Here is a 19,765-nt window from a genome sequence, read left to right on the forward strand (position 1 = left end):
TTTTGGCTGTAGCTTGCATGAAATATTTTTTCCCATCCTTTCACTTTCAATTTCTTTGTGTCCCTGTGTCTAAGATGAGTCTCTTGTATGCAGCATATCGATGGTTCCTTTTTTGATCCATTCTGCCAATATATATCTTTTGATTGGGGAGTTTAATCCATTTACATTCAGTGTTATTACTGTGAAGGCATTTCTTGAATCAGCCATCTTATCCTTTGGCTTATGTTTGTCAGATATATTTTTTCCCTCTCTCTCTTAATGACCTTTAACATACCCATACTGAATCTCTTTATTACTGAATCTTTCTCCATCTCTCTCTCTCCTTTCTTTGTTTCTCTGTCAGTAGGGCTCTCTTTAGTATCTCAAGTAGGGCAGGTCTCTTGTTAGCAAATTCTCTCAGCATTTGTTTGTGGAAAATTTAAGCTCTCCTTCAAATTTGAAGGAGAGTTTTGCTGGATAAAGAATTCTTGGTTGGCAATTTTTCTCTCTCTGAATTTTAAATATGTCATGCCACTGCCTTCTCGCCTCCATGGTGGCCACTGAGTAGACACTACATAGTCTTATGCTGTTTCCTTTGTATGTGGTGAATTGCTTTTCTCTTGCTGCTTTCAGAACTTGCTCCTTCTCTTCAGTATTTGACAGTCTGATCAGAATATATCCTGGAGTGGGTTTATTTCGATTTATTCTATTTGAAGTTCACTGGGTATTTATGATTTGTATATTTATGGTGTTTAGAAGATTTGGGAAATTTTCCCCAACAATTTCTTTGAATACTCTTTCTAGACCTTTACCCTTCTCTTCTCCTTCTGGAACACCAATGAGTCTTATATTTGGGTGTTTTATTTTATCTATCATATCCCTGAGTTCCGTTTCGATTTTTTCTCCTTTCTTTCTTTTGTTCTTTCAGTTTCCATTCTGTCGTCCTCTGGGTCACTGATTTGCTGTTCAGCGTCCTCTAGTTTTGTACTATGAGTTTCCAGGATCTTTTTAATTTGTCCAGCAGTTTCTTTTATTTCCATAAGGTCGTCTTTTTTTTATTTACTCTTGCAATTTCTTCTTTATGCTCTTCTAGGGTCTTCTTCATGTCCCTTATATCCTGTGCCATGGTCTCATTGTTCATTTTTAGTTCTTTGGTTAATTGCTCCGAGTACTGTGTCGCCTCTGATCTTTTGATTTGGGTGTTTGGGCTTGAGTTATCCATATTATCTAGTTTTTTCATATGCTTTAAAATTTTCTGTTGTTTTTGGCCTCCTGGCATTTGCTTAACTTGATAGAGTTCTTTTAGGATATGTAGTCTGATTCAAACCCTTATCTCTAATTTGTTAGATCTACAGCATCGTGGAGTACACTTTCTCTAACTAACCAGCAGGTGGTGTCCGCGAGCTACCTGTTCCCCTCAAGCCAGTTCTCCCTGCTTTGTCTTTGTGGTGACTGGGGTTGTGAGTGTTGTGGGGTCCAATTGGTGCACCAAGCTTGTGTGTGTAGTTGGTATAATCCGCCCTGCATATGGGGTGTGTGTCTGAGCAGTTGAGGGGGGGGCAGCTTTAATAATCAATCTCCCAGGTGTTCCTGGAGATTTAAAGCTGTTGCAATAGTCTAATCCTTCAGTTCAGTCTTGTCACAGTTTGTCTCTGCCACTGACCCACAAGTCCTTGGTATTGGTGTATGGTCCCTGGGACTTGCGAGTGGGTGCCTCTTCCAAGCCGTGCACTCAGGTCCTCTGCTGAGGGATGACTGTGCTATGTCACAGGTGAGCGCCATCCCCCAAGGGAGGTTCTGGGCTGCAGGGCTGTGTAGGGGTGTTCCAATTCTGCTAAAAGGATGGCTGAATGGGATGTTAATTTCCCACTTTTCATACAGCTCCGCCTTTCCAGCTCCGGGACAATTATTTGCGGGTGCAGGAAAGGCTATTGTCCAGGCCCATATTGTGGTGTGTGCATGTGTTGTTGGAAATACTTCCTGTCACACTGGGTTGTTTGGGGCAGCTCTGGGTTGTGGCGCTGGTGCCGGGCAGGAGGGTTCCCAGCCCTCCGGGAAGGTGGCTATAAGGGGATGCCCACCTTTTCGTGGGAAGTTGTGGTGTTTAGCAAATATTCTCAGCCATTGAACTTACTGTTTTATGTCTTAGAGTTCTCTTAGCTCTGCTCTTTTCTGGGCCCAAATTGTAAGTCTTTGAGGCTTTCTGTTATGGGCTTCTTAGAGTAATTGTTTTAGAAAAAGAGAAAAAAAAAGTAGGGCCCTCCTTGCAGATCTGTTGGGCTATTGAAATGCTAAGAGACAAGGAGATCAGGGCCATTAAGGAACAATCAAGAAAGCAGAGAAACTGGCTCTTCAGACAAGGAAACCCACCCTCTGGATTTGCATATGAGCCTGACTCTGTTTGAGCCCTGCCCTTCTCCATTCTATGTTCACCAGAATTCCAAAAAGTCTCTGTTTTTATTTTTGGGTGTTTTTTTTTTTGCTGTTTTTGTTAGCCCTATCTCCTCTCCACCAGGCTGACTGCTCCTGGATTCTGCGGTGTCTGTTCTCAGTCTGTCTATGTTTGGAGTTTGGATCAGCAGTCTGTGTTTTCAATAAGAGCCACAACTGCAGTTCTCCCTTCTCGTTCCCAGCACCAATGGCCCCTCCTCCCACGGGACTGAGCCTGGCAGCTAGGGGCACGGGTCCCCTGGCTGCGAGAACTTACAGATTTCGCTGATCTCAGCTGTTCCACGTGTTCATGAGTGTTGTATGAAGTATGCACGAAATCAAACTGCTCTCCGCTATCCAGTCCACGCAGTTCCTGGCTTTCTACCTACTGCCCTGGAGGAGTAACTAAAATCTACACCTCACCACTCCGCCATCTTGCCCCGCCCTCATAACTCAATATTAAAAAGGCAAACAATCCAATTTAAAAATGGGCAAAAGATTTGAAACAGTTCACCAAAGTAAATATATGAAAAGCTAATAGGCAAATAAAATGATGTTCAACACATTAGTCACAAGTGAAATCTCAATGAGATTCCATTACACACCTGGTAGAATGGCTAATATGTGGACAGATCTCAAAAGCATTGTGCTAGCTGAAAGACATGAAACATAAAACCTACATACTATGATTATATTTATATGAAATTCTAGAAGAGGAAAAACCAAAGTGACAGAAAATCAGTCAGGAGTTGCCAGGAATAGAAAGTGGTACAGAGGAAATTTTGGAATGAGGGTTACATGACTGTGTATACTTGTCAAAACTTGTCACTATAATAGGATAATTTTATTTCATTTAAATTATACTTTGATAAACCTGAAAAGAAGTTTTAAAATCTGGTATTTATATTCTGAATTTGCTAGAATTACTCAATACTTAATAAATGGTTTCATTGTATGTACTCCTCTTCATTTGGCTTCCTTTGCTTAGCTTTTTGTCTTTAAAATTCTTATATGTGGTTGTATGTTATCAATGCTTCATTTCTATTGCTATGTTCCGTTTTATGGCTATACACCAGTTTGTTTATCCATTCCCTTGTTGAGGAATGAACAGTCGAGCAGAAATCTTTGTGTGGGCGTACTTTTTCCATTCCTCTTAGATAAACACCCAGAAGTAGAATTTCTGGGTTGTATCATAAGTGTATGGTAACCTTTAAAAGAAACTGCCAAACTGATTTCCGAAGTGGTTACATCAATTTACATTCCCACCACAGTGTATGACAGTTCCAGTTGTTCCACATGCTCACAAACATTTCATATTGGTAATCTTTTCCATTTTTGCCTGTCTAGTAGATGTATAATGATATCTCATTTTGGTTTTAGTTTGCATTTTCCTTATGATTTATAATGTGTTGGGCATTTTATCAAGTGCTATTGGCCATTATATTTTCTTTGGTAAAGTGGGTTCATATGTTTTGCCATTTTTTAAAGTTTGGTTATCTTCTTATTGAGTTGTAGGAATACTTTATTCTGTATACGAGTTCTTAATTAGATGTTTGTGGCTTGTTTTTTCCATTTTCTTAATGGTGCCTTTCGAAGAGCAGATGTTGTTACCTTTGATGAAAGTTCATTTCATCAGGTTTTTCTTCTATAGTTTGTATTTTTGGTGTCCTATCCAAAAAATCCTTTGTTTTCTTATAAGCTTGTTAGTTTTTATGTGATCCATTGAGTTAATTTTTGTGTTTTGTGTGTAATGGAGTTAAAGTTCTTTTTTTTTTCTTCATATGTATGTCGAGTTGTTCCAGCACCATTTATTTAATAGGATTTTTTATCTTTCCCCATTGAATTGCCTTGAAACCTTTGTCAAAAATCAACCAACCATGTATATTATATGAAAACCTTTTTTAAATTTGATAATCTGTTGACATAGAGTTTATAAGTTTTTCCTATCAATTTTTTAATGGTAATTTTAAAAGATTTTTATTTAAACTAATCACTAAATAAAATGAAATGAATTATTTAAAATGATGGACAGTTCAACTGCTAGCATCAGAATGTCTAACATTTTTTAATATACAGATGTATTCAGAGTCATGTAACATTGATTAGAGGGTTTTATTTTTATTCATTGTGGTTCTGAAAATTTCTTATCTTTTAGGTTGGAGCTAGATGGAAAGAGGTGGTCTCCAAGTGCATCCGATGCCACTTCCAGCCACTGCTTTTGTTTTATGCAAACCCAGATGGCACAGCAGTTTCTACTGAAGATGCACTCAGACAGGTCATCCACTGGTCAAATTATAAATCTGTTGCAGAAAATATGGGTAATTCTTTTTTTTTTTTTAGTGTTTTTTATTATCTACAGTTGTACTAAGGCTAATATATTATATATAAAATAAGTGTCAAGGATAATTTCAAATTTTAATTTCAGAGAAGTAGAGTTCAGTAAAATTCTAGTCCTTTGAGTTAATCTTTAGAAAAGAAGCACTTCCAGGAATATCCCACAATCAGGAATATCCCATGATTATGGACACACAAGCATAGAATAGGGATTCTTGGTTGCTTAGTATTTCTAGCAGTATATGTTGAGATTTAAATTATTTTAAGAGACCGGAAAAGTCCAAAGTAGGTTGGATGCATTATGAACCAGATAGAAATCCTTAAGAGAGATCCTTAAGCAATTTTGACTAGAGTATTAAAAATGTCTGAAAAGATGATTGAAACATCACTTCTGGTAGGAAGAGGAAGGGGATAATACATTCCTGTTTGTCTTTTTAAGGATGTGAAAAGCCCTCAATTTACAAGTCTGATAACTTAAAAGAAAATGGATTTGGTGATCAAGCAAAGCAGAGAGAAAGTCAGAAATTTCAAACAGATAATATTTCATCATTTAATAGGAGCCATGTTCAGACATGTGGAAGTAGAGGACCAGGTATGTGTGTTTAAATTGTCACTTTTACGTTGTCACTGATAAATTAAGTTTCCCCCTTTCTTCACTTAATAAATCTGTAATTCCTGTTTAACTAGCGTTCCTTGGCTGTGAAGAGAAAATAACAAGTAGGTAATACAAAATTCCGTCTTTCGGTGTATGCATTTCTCTGAAAGCTTTAGTTTCCTCTGAAAAATTTGATTCATCCAGGGTTTGAGTTTCTGCATTTACTTAGACCTATGGTACACCCAAGGCAATCTGGACAGTTACCAAGGGAAGCTACAATGTGGCCTTTCCTTCAAGGAGATAATATCAACTTGGAGAAGAAACACATGAATTAATACTTTGGTTTATATACCAAAATTAAATTTACAGTTAGTGGATGCAACATTACCTCAAAGTTGTTACAGCCATAATTTTGTCTTTACCTCATTTTTATGCAACTCTTTCTTGTTATTGCATTCCATGACATTAATTTTCACAAGCCAAGACCTATGCCTTGGATCCAAAATGAGACATTATAGTACTGTGTATAGCTATGGTTTAGAAATACATAAAACTCTAATTGTGTAAATGTTCAGTGTGAGTTTTAAACAACTTTGAAACTTATTAGTGGAATCTGTTTGACCATAAAATTAACCCATTTAAATAAAGGGTGGTAATGTCCAGAATTATTATGAACAAAGAACTATAATTAAAGCTTTAAAAACTCTTAATGAAAAAAAAAAAAACCCTCTTAAACTATACCCTTTTCCCTGATTGTTTATAGCTTTCAATTAACATACGTTGTGTTTTCCAAAGACACCTACTTTTAAGCCCAGAAACTCAGTGTATGTGTTTAAGAACCATAAACTTGGGAACTGAACCAGACTCTTGTGTTCTTAATCCTGGTTCCATCACTTATAAGCTATGTGAACTTTGACAAATTTTTAACTTCTCTAGGCCTCAGTTTCCTCATCTGAAATACAGTAATTGTACCTACCTCAGAGCATTAAATGAGTTAATACATAGTGACCACTGTTACCAATAGCTCTTATTACTTTAATGGCAAGTCACTTTTTTCCTTAACACTTGCTTTAGAGACTAGACATGAAGTTTTCAAGATAACACACATATCCAGTGTCAGGATAAATCATGTTTAGCTTTTAGTTAAGAATAAAAGTGACTTCACTTTATTTTAGTCTGTTTTATTTTTAATATATAAAGCCTTAAAATTTTATGTTTCAATCTGTACTTTTATTAAGCAATTTGAAACATGAATTGCATCATTGAAAGAATGATTTCTTTTACAGTTAAGTTAAATCACAGTGACCAAAGGGAAAAGATGAAAGACATTTCCAGAGAATGTGCTTTGAAAGCCATTGAACAGAAAAACTTACTTTCTTCACAGAGAAAAGATTTGGAGAGGGGACAGAGAAAAGATTTGGGCCGACAAAGAGGTAAATTAAAAGCTTATAGCATTCATTTTAATGGGGGGGGGGGTGCTAAAAAACTTATTTTAAAACTGAATTTTACAACTTCTGAACAATCAATATCCTAGTATAACTATACAAAATTTTTAAATGCAGAATTTCTTTGGTTCTTATATAATTCTGTCATGGGATACTTGTGTTTGTGTTTTGATGTTTTACCTTTACTTTTCATTTTAAATGCAATTCACCCATATAGTTCATTCAAATCAATAAGGAAGGGTAGAAAATGAAATGAAAAAGACCTCTTCCTTGCCAACCCCTGACCCTTCCTTCATTCCACTTTTGTTAGTTTCCAGTTCATTATGAGCATGTCATATTTTTTATGGTTTTCTGCCCTTTTCATTATGAACATACCATAATTTAACTGATATCCATAGACTTTAAAGATTGATTTAAGATTTGTTACTGCAGTGATATCATTTACATATACTTTTGCACACTTCTTGCATATATACATAGCATAAAATTATTGCTGGGTCAGGGTATGTTTATTTTTAATTTTGGTAGGTAAGACACAGTTGCTCTCTGAAAGACTGAACCTGTTTGTACTCTCATACTGCAAAGTAATTGAATGTCTCTTTCTTCACACTCATAGCAGCAATTAGCTTAAAAACTTAAATCTTTACCAATATAGTGATGAAAAATATTTCATTTTTATAATTTTAATTTTGATAATTATGAGTGAGATAGAATACTTATGTTTTCTTTAAAAAACTGCTTAAAGATCAGTTTTTAAAGCCAATATATAATCATTTCTTTTTAAATGTCTCCCTTCATTTAACATAACAGGGACTGAAAAAGCGCTATGTGAATTACCTTAAGTGCTTCTAATTCTTGTTTACCTATTACTGCTTAACATTTCTTCTTAAACAAATGAGGTTTGTGGCTTGTAACTGAAAAAGTGACTCTTGAGAAGTTAATTTGTACCTTTAATTATTCATTTATTTTTAAAGATTTGGTTGATGAAGATATTTCATATTTCAAGTCTGGATCATCTCCTGCCACAAATGGTTTTAGACAATATGGGAATCCTCATCTGTATCATAATCGAGGAAAAGGACCTTGTAAACATGACCAAGTTGCCCATCAGAGTCAAACTTCTGCACAAATGTTAAGTTCAAGTAAATCCCAGATTCTTGCTCCAGGACAGAAAACAATTAGCAAGGTTAAGAGTGACAGTGGCACTGGATATGATACAGACAGCAGCCAAGACTCTAGGGATAAAGGAAGCAGCTGTAATAGCATCAGTAAAAGCCGGAACCGAGGTTGGAAACCTATGAGAGAAACATTAAACGTTGATAGCATTTTTAGCGAAAGTGAAAAAAGGCAGCACAGTCCAGGACATAAATCAAATATTGGTAACAAACCTAAATGCAGCAAAGATCATAGTTTTAACAATTGGCCAAAAGAGAATCCAAAGCAAAAATGTTTAATGACCATATATGAAGATGAAATAAAGCAGGAAATAGGAAGCAGGAGTTCACTTGAATCCAATGGAAAAGGAACAGAGAAAAATAAAGGCCTCGTAGAGACCAAAGTTCATGCTGACAACTGGCAGATGCAAAGGACTGAATCTGGATATGAAAGCAGTGACCATATCAGTAATGGATCAGCTAATTTGGACTCAACTGTTATTGATGGAAATGATACAGTAATGAATATCAGTGGTGTTAAAGAAGCACCATCCTTCAGGTAATACTCAAATTGTATGAATGATCCCCCCCCCAACTGTACTCTCTTGCTAATTATACAAAGTAATTTTCAAAGGTTGGGGTCAATGAAATGCAATAGAAAGAGTAAGATCACATAGTGAAGAAATAAGAGATATATAGGACATTTGATATTTCAGGTTTCTATTTTTAAAAATTATTTCTTGATTCCAGAAATAACAACTGTTTCTTTTTAGGAAATTTGGAAGGTACAGAAATAAATCACCATTGTTGCCATCCTCGTCAACTTTTGATATATACTACAGATTTTAAAGCAAAATGGTTTCATTTCATTTGTTATGCTAATAATTAATTCTTCAATCTGTTTAATGCTCATTTTCCCTTCTCTAACATCTATAACTCAGAACTGGAGAGATTTCTACTATCACAACCCAATTCCATGGAACTGATAGTTTCCAATTATTGAATGTAAAAAAATGCAGTCAAATAACTGTTCAATTAATTAATTCCTAACGCATATATTACTGTTTATAATACATTTGAACTTATTCATTTGACCACTAAAATATGATCACAGCTTAAGTAGCTGATTTCCTAGGTCAATCTAGCCACTATTTCTGCTTTTAATCTTTCTAAAATACCTTAATTTGATGTTAGCTGGTGTTTGACCACATTTGTTTTCAAAAAGCTAGATTCTAAACCAAAATCAACTGCTCATGTTTTATTAAATAATCGTTGCAATGAAGACTTGAGGAAATTTTTTTACTTGGAATGGTAATTTGTTGTGTGTGAGAAAAGGCAGCATGGTCCAAGGCATAATATCAGGAACAACCCAAAATGGAGCAAAGATGTGTGGCAGCAAATGTGTATCAAGCGTTGTTGTGAGATGTAAATTAAGTAATGTACGATAAGCCTCTAGACCAGTACATGGCATAATTGTTTAACAAATGTTCCTTCCTTTTTCTTAGCATAAACTAAGGTGATAATCCATGATAGTTGATATGTTTAGTGTGTGTTTTGTTTTATTTTCCAGTAACCAGAGTAAGTCAAGCAACCTAAATATAGAATATGTGGATTGTATCTCTCAGAGCAAGAACCACTTGGAAGGTAGATATTTAATTTAAATATAATGTGATAGTCTCATTGAAGAATAAACTGCAGTAATACATTGCTTTCTGTTATATAAAGTGATATATCTAAGAAAAATGTGATATTATTATAAAAATTATTTTAAAATAATTTTAGAATATTAATAAAAGTTTTTTATTAACTTAATATGTGTATCATAATTAAAGCATATATAGGAAGAAGGAAAGTAACTTCTTTTTTGCTATGTTTGCATTGTCTGTGTATGCTATATTTTCACATTTGCTTCACAAGGTTAATATTAGTTTTATATCTCTCTAATTAGCTAAATACTGCTTTTTGAAGTCTGTAACCTTTTTGGACATGCTTCTTGGACATGTCTGTGATGTTATAACATTAAGAGCATTAGAGTTGCTTACATTATTCTGCTTGGACTTTTTCTCTTTAGATGATAAAATAAATCTTTGTATCTTTTTTTTTTTCCCAATAACAAGGAAAGGCTTGCATTTTGCATTTGTATACTAGGGAACTGTGAACACATTACTTTTTATATTAGCCCTTACAATAGTGCTTTGGGATTCGATGGTAGGCAGGGGTATCTATCTGTGGCAGTTTGTCAACATTTTACTTTTACTTAAGAGAAAAATTTATATTTGCAAAGAAAGCCATGATCTTGTAGTTTAGGAACTTTGGTCTATAGTCTGTTGGTCTTTCTGACTTTATTTCCCTTTTTGTTTGTTTGTTTGCTTTTAATAACAGAGATGTGGGATGGGCGCAGAAAGAGCATGCTAGTGTTTCTCTAAGATAAAAATAGAGGATAAGAATGATCCTGTCACTTATTGATAAGTTTATGAGTAATGGGGAGGAAAGTTGGGAGAGTTCATGCTTAAAATCTTTTAAAGACTAGGAATAGCTACTACAAGGAATGGGGAAAGGAGGAAATATATCAGTCAGAATAGGTAGGTTTCAGGTTATACAATAACTTCCAAATCTCAGTGTCTTAAACACAAGTTTATTTCTTGCTCACACTGTATGTCTAGGAGGCCACCAGGGAATCTTCCCAGTAATCACTCAGGACTCTGGGCTAACGGAACACCCTTTCACAAATGCTTCTCTTATCATTGTGGCATTGGAGGGTGGGGTAAGGAAACATGGAAAGTCATGTAAAAAGTCTTGCAACTTCATCCCAGAGTCACAAATGCACTTCCACCCCATCTCATTGGCTAATGCACATCTTATAGCCTGACCTAATTCCCAGGAGAACAGAAAACTGCAATTTTATAGGTGCCCAAAATCTGAACTAAAATGAGTGAACAGCTTTAGTGACTACCATGGTAGTTAAGGACAAATAAGATTGATAAACAGTCTGCTGGAAAAGTTCAGTTTAGAAACAATAAATATGTAATGGTGCAACATTATGGGTGATTTATAAACAATACTGAAAAGCCAAGGAGCAAAGAAAATTAGACATTTGAACATATACAAGATTCAAGATTAATATTAGGAGGATATATCTGAAGGACTGGGGGTAAAGAGGTCAATGAAAATGATGAGAAATTGAGGTTACAATCAAAGACAGTGTTTTCAAACTTTAAGAGGAGTAGAAGGGATATAATTATTCTTAGTAAATCGTCATGCAAAACACCTTTTAAAATGTGTTTTTAATCTTTATCATCCTTAAGGCTTTGTGGAGATTATTTTTGAGGTTGCAGACATTGAATATAATTAAATGTTAAATTATTCTGTTTTCATCAAAAGGTATGCTATCAGAAGGAAACACTTACATTAAGGAAATAACCTTCCTTTCCCATATTAAAATGTCTCGCCTGTTTTTTAAAGTCTGATAAAAGTCTGGTAACCAAGTATTGCAGGAAACAGTAAAGGATTGGCCAGAAATCACAGTAGAAGTCAGTGAGATTGAACAATAACTGCAAATCCAGTACTCTTTACAAAGTGATGCTTGCTTCCTGATGGTAATGAAAACATGAGGTCACAGAGATTTTGATAGTCAAAAGTGCATGGCTTTAAGAGCTTAGCAGGGTTTCCAATATGTAAGACTGTGTAATCTATTTCTTATTCAGCTACATAAATTGCAAGCACTATTTTAAAAGTAAATTGTACTTAATAAACTTCAAAACTTACCATAATGCGCCAAGCCCAGCTTTGCTTTAATGTTCATACTTTGTGGTATATCTATTTATATTCTCCTCCCCCAGTCTAGAACTGAGAACATGTAGGAAGTGGTATAGAAATGTTTTTCTATAAACTTGCCTGCATGTTTGTTTTTTTTTTCTGGCAATACATTATTATTTAATTCTTTGAATTGGTATGATTCTCTTGGCTTTCTTCTATTTCCCATTTATAAAATTGTAGACACTTCCAATATTGACCTGAAGAATCCCTTTTATCAATAGCTGAAAGATTTGTAAGAGTTAAGGAGCCTCAGACTTCGTCTGATTTCATATTTGGTTTGAAATTTAAGTCAATTTTCAATATTAGTCTATACAAATATAGTTGATGATAGAAAACTTAAAATCTTTAATGCCATTGTGATTATTTCATTGGTTTTTTTTCATCGATATAGATATTATATAGGCTTGTCTGCTTATGTCCTAATGGGTTCTGCTGCCAAAACAAACCACCCCCACAATACCAAAAGCTTTTATTTGGGAACATTTTTGAAATTCCACAATGCCATTTATTTTAGCTTCTCTTTTAAAATGGGTCTCTAGTGGAGGGAATTTCAAATGCCTTAAATTATGTTCAAGGCAGAAGAAATAGTATGTCCTAAAGTACATAGTGAGGAGAAAATGTCACACTTACATATGTGAAAAGCTGGAATGTATATATGGAAATTGCAAAATGATAGATAGAGGGATTGATAGAAGCCATATGACAATAAAACTTTTATGCCATTTTTAATCCTATAGGAAATTGGGAGGCCCAAAGGACTTTAATAAGGAGAGTGGCATATTCCAGTTTGCATTTTAGAAAAGACTTTTTGTTGGCAGGGTAGACAGTGAATTTAGAGGAGTGGGAGAAAATTAGATGGCTATAGTAGTAGCTTGAGAGAGAAAAGATGAGAAATGAACTAAGGCAGTCTCATGTTCCAAGTTTCTCGTATGTCCCAGTAATGTCCCTTTGGGCCTTTTCTCCTTCCTTGTTAGATCCCATCTGGGATCATGTATCAAATTTAATTGTCATTATCTCTTTAGTTGCCTTATTTTTAAAATTGTGGGAACATATATACAATATAAACTTTCCTATCTCAACCACTTCCAAGTATACCATTCAGTGGCATTAATCACATTCGCAATGTTGTGGTACCCTCACCACCTTCCATTACTAAAACTTTCCCATCTCCCCAGACATCCTACACCCATTATGCATTAACTCCCCATTCTCCCTGCCCTCTACCCCTGGCAACCTGTACTCTAATCTCTGTCTCTATGAGCTTGCACATTTTCCGATATTTTCTTTGTAATTCACAGCTTAAATTATCATCCAAAATCTATAACAATCTTGTTTGCTTACTACCAACTTAACTTCAGCAGTATACACAAACTAGTTCTTGTCACAAATTACACGTTTATGCATTATGAATCCAAAACCACTAATGTATCATTACATTTTATGCATTTGCCTTTAGATCCTGTAGGAAGTAAAAAATGGAGTTACAAACTAAAAGTTCAAGAGTATTTTCATTTATATTTACCTCTGTCATTACCCTCACCAGAGATTTTTATTTGTTCATGCAGCTTTGATCTATTGTCCATTGTCTTTGCTTTGAACCAGAACTCTCTTCAGCACATCTTGTGTAGCCAGTCTAGTAGTGATTAACTCCTTCAGCTGTTATTTATCCAGGAAAGACTTAATCTCTCCCTAAATTTTTTTTTACTGAGATTGTTCACATACCATACAATTATCCAAAGATCAAAAGTGTACAATCAGTTGCCCACAGTGTCATCGTGTAGGTGTGCATCCATCACCACAATTATTTTTTTTCAATTTTTAGAACATTTTCATTACTCCAGAAAAGAAATAAAGACAAGAAAAGGAAACTCAAATCCTCCCATACCCCTAACCAACCCCCCCCTCCATTACTGATTCATAGTATTGGTATAGTACATTTGCTACTGTTGATGAAAGAATGTTAAAATACTAACTGTAGCATATACATTGCAATAGGTATATTTTTTTCCTATATGCCCCTCTATTAACTTCTAATTATAGCATCATACATTTGTTCTAGTTCATGAGAGAGATTTCTAATATTTGTACAGTTAGTCACGGACATTGTCCACCACAAGATTCACTGGTTTATGCATTCCCATCTTTTAACCTCTAACTTTCCTTATGGTGACATACGTGACTCTGAGCTTCCCCTTTCCACCACCTTCACACACCATTCAGCACTGTTAGTTATTCTCACAATGTGCTACCATCCCTTCTGCCATTTCCAAACATTTAAGTTCACCCTTGTTGAACATTCTGCTCATAATAAGCAACTGATCCCCATTCTTTAGCCTCATGCTATATCCTGGTAACCTACATTTCATGTCTATGAGTTTACATATTGTAATTAGTTCATATCAGTGAGACCCTGCAATATTTGTCCTTATGTGTCTGTCTTATTTCACTCAATATAGTGTCCTCAAAGTTTCTTCATCAACCCCCCCCCTTTTTTTAAGACAGTTTTGTTCACACACCATACGTTCTGTCCTAAATAAACAAACAGGGGTTCCCTGTATAGTCAAATATTTACATATTCACCGCAAAAGCCACTATTTATATAAGGACATCTCCATTTCTTCCACAAAGAAGGAGGGAGAGTCAAAGAAGGTAGAGAAACAAAAGAAAAAGAAAAAAGAAAGAGAAAAAAAAAAACAAAACAAAACATGACAGCTAGGAAGCAACAAAAGGAAAGATAGCATTAAACTATTAAACTAAAGGTAGCATTAAACTCTTACTAAATGAAGAGTCAGAAAACATCAACAAGTCACGAGTCCCATACTCTTCCGCTATGTACCCCCATATGCATTTAGCTTTGGTATATTGCCTTTGTTGTATTAAAGGAAGCATAATACAATGTTTCTGTTAACTATAGTCTCTAGTTCGCATTCATTGTATTTTCCCCCAATCCCATCCCATTTTTAACACCTTGCAATGTTGACATTCATTTGTTCTACCTCATGTAAAAACATATTTGTACATTTTATCACAATTGTTGAGCACCCTAGGTTTCACTGAGTTATATAGTTCCAGTCTTTATCTTTACTCTTTCCTTCTGGTATCCCAAATGTTCCTAATCTTTCTCTTTCAGCCATACTCGCAGTCATCTTTGTTCAGTATGTCATCTTTGTTCAGTGTACTTACATTGCTGTGCTACTATCTCCCAAAATTGTTTTCCAAACCTCTCACTCCTGTCTTTTCCTTTCTATCTGCAGTGCTTCCTTTAGTATTTCCTGTAAAGCAAGTATCTTGTTCACAAACTCTGTCATTGTCTGTTTGTCAGAGACTATTTTAAGCTCTCCCTCATATCTGAAGGACAGTTTTGCTGGACATAGGATTCTTAGTTGGTGGTTTTTCTCTTTCAGTATCTTAAATATATCACCCTACGTCCTTCTTGCCTCCGTGGTTTCTATTGAGAAATCCACACATAGTCTTATCAGGCTTCATTTGTGTGTGATGGATTGCTTTTCTCTTGCTGTTTTCAGGATTCTCTCTTAATCTTTGACGTTTGATAATCTGATTATGAAGTGTCTTGGGTTAGGCCTGTTCAGATCTATTCTGTTTGGGGTACACTGCGCTTCTTAGATCCATAATTTTATGTCTTTTGTAAGACATGGGAAGTTTTCATTGATTATTTCCTCTATTATTGCTTCTGCCCCTTTTTCCTTTTCTTCTTCTTCTGGGACACTCATGATACTTACATTTCTGCATTTCTTATTGTCTTTCAGTTCCCAGAGATGTTGCTCATATTTTTCCATTCTTTTCTCTATCTCTTCTTTTGTATGTAGGCTTTCAGGTGCCTTGTTCTCCAGTTCCTGAGTGTTTTCTTCTGCCTCTTGAGATCTGCTGTTGTGTGTTTCCATTGTGTCTTTCATCTCTTGTGTTGTGCCTTTCATTTCCATGGATTCTGCCAGAAATTGAACTTTGTTTTCTACCTTATGTACACCCAGTGTTTTCATTATATGCTTCGTCTCTTTTGCCATATCTTCCCTAAACTTTTTGAACTGATTTAGCATTAGTTGTTTCAATTCCTATGTCTCAGTTGAAGTGTAAGTTTGTTCCTTTGACTGGGCCATAACTTCATTTTCCTTAGTGTAGGTTGTAGTTTTCTGTTGTCTAGGCATCTGATTTCTCTGGTTACCCCAATCAGGTTTTCCTGGACCAGAATGGGCTCAGGTCTTGGAAGGAGGCAATAGTATCCAGTTTCCCTAAGATTGGTATACCCTGTGAGGCCTCAAGTCACTGTGCTTTTCTTCCCAGCAGGTGGTGCCTGTCAGCCTGTAGCTCCAGACTGGTATAAGGAGATGTGGCCCATGGCTGTTTTCCCCCAGGCTCTGGGGTCTGGTTCTGAAAGGAAGTGGGTGGTAGAGCTGGGCCCCACCTTTTCCTTTTAAGGAAAATACACCCCCTAGGGAGAGGGCATTAGCATTTGAATAGTCTCTCTGACTCTGCTGTCTCCACCTTTGTCTGGGTCAGAGCTCTGGGAACTGAAAATGGCTGAGGCTTTCTCCACTGAGCCGATAAAGGGATAGAAAGCCCCCGTTCAGGGCCGGTATCTGGCCCCCCTCAGTTTCACCTGTCGGCCGGTGATAGCACTGGGTCCTCTGGGTTCCCCCTCCCTCCCAGAGAGGTCCTCCAGCTCTCCAAGGTCAGTCATCACCAAAAGCCTCTGTGTGCTTGTTGTGGATTCGTAGCTTGTATTCAGCAGTCCACATGTGTTAATTAAAACCCCAGGTGGCGCTCAGCTGAGCTATATTTTCTTGCTAGGACAGTGCTGCTCTCTATCACAGAGAGGCTTTGCAGATTGGGCTGTGCAGGGAGGGGCCCCCGGCTTGGGTCCACAGTTTTTATTTACAGAGTTTATGCTGCGATCTCAGGCATTCCTCCCAGTTCAGTTTGGTGTATGTTGAGTGGACGGTCACGTTTGTCCCCCCACAGTTATTACAGATTATTTACTAGTTGTTCCTGGTTGTTTATTAGTTGTTTCAGGGGGACTAACTAGCTTCCACTCCTCTCTATGCCACCATCTTCTTCCCTCCTTTCCCTAATTTTTTGAAAGATGGTTTTGCCAGATACAGATTTCTTGGTTGGCAATTTTTTTGCTTTCAGCACTTTAAATATGTCATCCTTCTGCCATCTTGCCTCTGTAGTTTCCAATGTGAAATCAACATTTAATCGTATTGAAGCTCCCTCCTACATGATAAGTGCTTTCTTGTAGCCTTCTTTATCTTTTGACAGTCTGGTTTTAATATGCTGCATTTGACAGTCTGATTTTAATATGCTGCAGGATGAGTCTGCTTGGGTTTTCCTGTTTGGAATATGTTAAGCATCTTGGATGTGTATATTTGTGGCTTTGGTTAAATTTGGGAACTTTTCAGCCATTATTTCCTTGAATATCTCTCTGCCCCTTTCTCTGTTTCCTCTCCTCTGGGAGTCCCTTAATGCATTTACTGGTATACTTAATGATGTCCCACAAGTTCCTCAGGCTCTGTTCATTTCTCTTCTTTCTGCTCTTTAGACTGGATCATTTAAATTATCTTAATCATCAAGTTCACTGACTCTGCCAGCTCCAATCTGCTGTTGAACCCTCTCCAGGAAATTTTTAATTTCCATTACTGTGGTCTTCAGCTGTTTGGTTCCTCTTCATAATTTCCATCTCTCTGTTGATAATATTTCTGTTCATCTTTCGTTTTCCTGATTTCCTTCAGTTCTTTGTCCATGTTTTCCATTAGCTCTTCGAGCATATTTAGGATCATTTTTTTAGTCTTTGTATGGCATATCCCAGGTCTAGTCCTCCTCATTGATGGTTTCTGATTCTTTAATCTTCTTTGCCTGGGCTATCACTTCCTGTTTCTTTTTAATGTTTTGTAACATTTTTTTTTTAATCTTCATTTTATTAAGATATATTCACATACCACGCAGTCATACAAAACAAATCGTACTTTCGATTGTTTACAGTACCATTACATAGTTGTACATTCATCACCTAAATCAATCCCTGACACCTTCATTAGCACACACACAAAAATAACAAGAATAGTAATTAGAGTGAAAAAGAGCAATTGAAGTAAAAAAGAACACTGGGTACCTTTGTCTGTTTGTTTCCTTCCCCTATTTTTCTACTCATCCATCCATAAACTAGACAAAGTGGAGTGTGGTCCTTATGGCTCTCCCAATCCCATTGTCACCCCTCATAAGCTACATTTTTATACAACTGTCTTCGAGATTCATGGGTTCTGGGTTGTTGTTTCATAGTTTCAGGTATCCACCACCAGCTACCCCAATTCTTTAGAACCTAAAAAGGGTTGTCTAAAGTGTGCGTAAGGGTGCCCACCAGAGTGACCTCTCGGCTCCTTTTGGAATCTCTCTGCCACTGAAGCTTATTTCATTTCCTTTCACATCCCCCTTTTGGTCAAGAAGATGTTCTCCGTCCCACGATGCCGGGTCTACATTCCTCCCCGGGAGTCATATTCCACGTTGCCAGGGAGATTCACTCCCCTGGGTGTCTGATCCCACGTAGTGGGGAGGGCAGTGATTTCACCTTTCAAGTTGGCTTAGCCAGAAAGAGAGGGCCAAATCTGAGCAACAAAGAGGCATTCGGGAGGAGGCTCTTAGGCACAACCATAGGGAGGCCTAGCCTCTCCTTTGCAGCAACCGTCTTCCCAAGGGTAAAACTTATGGTAGAGGGCTCAACCCATCAAACCACCAGTCCCCTATGTCTGTGGTCATGTTAGCAACCATGGAGGTGGGGTAGGTGAATACCCCTGCATTCTCCACAGACTCCTCAAGGGGGCACTACATCTTTTTTTTTTGTCCTTGTTTTTCTTTTTTTTTTTTTTAACTTTCCCTTCTTTTTTAAATCAACTGTATGAAAAAAAAGTTAAAAAGAAAACAAACATACAATAAAAGAACATTTCAAAGAGACCATAACAAGGGAGTAAGAAAAAGACAACTAACCTAAGATAACTGCTTAACTTCCAATATGTTCCTACTTTACCCCAAGAAAGTTACATAATATAGCAACATTTCTGTGAACTTGTTCCTACTATATCCATCAGAAATTAACAGACCATAGTCATTCCTGGGCATCCCCAGAACGTTAAATAGCTTATCTGTTCTTCTTGGATTATTGTTCCCCCTTCCTTAATTGCTCTCTATTGCTAGTTCCCCTGCATTCTACATTATAAACCATTTGTTTTACATTTTTCAAAGTTCACATTAGTGGTACCATATAATATTTCTCTTTTTGTGCCTGGCTTATTTCGCTCAGCATTATGTCTTCAAGGTGCATCCATGTTGTCATATGTTTCATGAGATCGTTCCTTCTTACTGCCGCGTACTATTCCATCGTGTGTATATACCACATTTTATTTATCCACTCATCTGTTGAAGGACATTTGGGTTGTTTCCATCTCTTGGCAATTGTGAATAATGCTGCTATGAACATTGGCGTGCAGATATCTGTTCGTGTCACTGCTTTCCGACCTTCCGGGTATATACCGAGAAGTGCAATCGCTGGATCGAATGGTAACTCTATATCTACTATTCTAAGGAACTGCCAGACTGACTTCCAGAGTGGCTGAACCATTATACAGTCCCACCAACAATGAATGAGAGTTCCAATTTCTCCACATCCCCTCCAGCATTTGTAGTTTCCTGTTTGTTTAATGGCAGCCATTCTAACCGGTGTTAGATGGTATCTCATTGTGGTCTTAATTTGCATCTCTCTAATAGCTAGTGAAGCTGAACATTTTTTCATGTGTTTCTTGGCCATTTGTATTTCCTCTTCAGAGAACTGTCTTTTCATATCTTTTGCCCATTTTATAATTGGGCTGTCTGTACTATTGTCATTGAGTTGTAGGATTTCTTTATATATGCAAGATATCAGTCTTTTGTCAGATACATGGTTTCCAAAAATTTTTTCCCATTGAGTTGGCTGCCTCTTTACCTTTTTGAGAAATTCCTTTGAGGTG

The 19,765-nt window shown here is 36.6% G+C and overlaps 1 protein-coding gene across 3 annotated transcripts in view; it reads left to right on the top strand.

Annotated features, from left to right (window-relative positions):
* The window catches only part of USP53 (ubiquitin specific peptidase 53), an 80,665-nt gene that overhangs the window by 46,012 nt on the left and 14,888 nt on the right, over positions 1–19,765 (top strand). For all 3 annotated transcript variants that reach the window (XM_037830558.1, XM_037830556.1, XM_037830559.1), the window contains 5 exons: positions 4,565–4,727; positions 5,183–5,335; positions 6,625–6,771; positions 7,758–8,496; positions 9,508–9,581. In XM_037830558.1, coding sequence (XP_037686486.1) covers positions 4,565–4,727; positions 5,183–5,335; positions 6,625–6,771; positions 7,758–8,496; positions 9,508–9,581 — 1,276 coding nt within the window. The remainder of the gene's footprint in view (positions 1–4,564; positions 4,728–5,182; positions 5,336–6,624; positions 6,772–7,757; positions 8,497–9,507; positions 9,582–19,765) is intronic.

This window comes from Choloepus didactylus, chromosome 3 (assembly GCF_015220235.1).
Source record: "Choloepus didactylus isolate mChoDid1 chromosome 3, mChoDid1.pri, whole genome shotgun sequence".
Classification (NCBI taxonomy): Eukaryota; Metazoa; Chordata; class Mammalia; order Pilosa; family Megalonychidae; genus Choloepus; species Choloepus didactylus.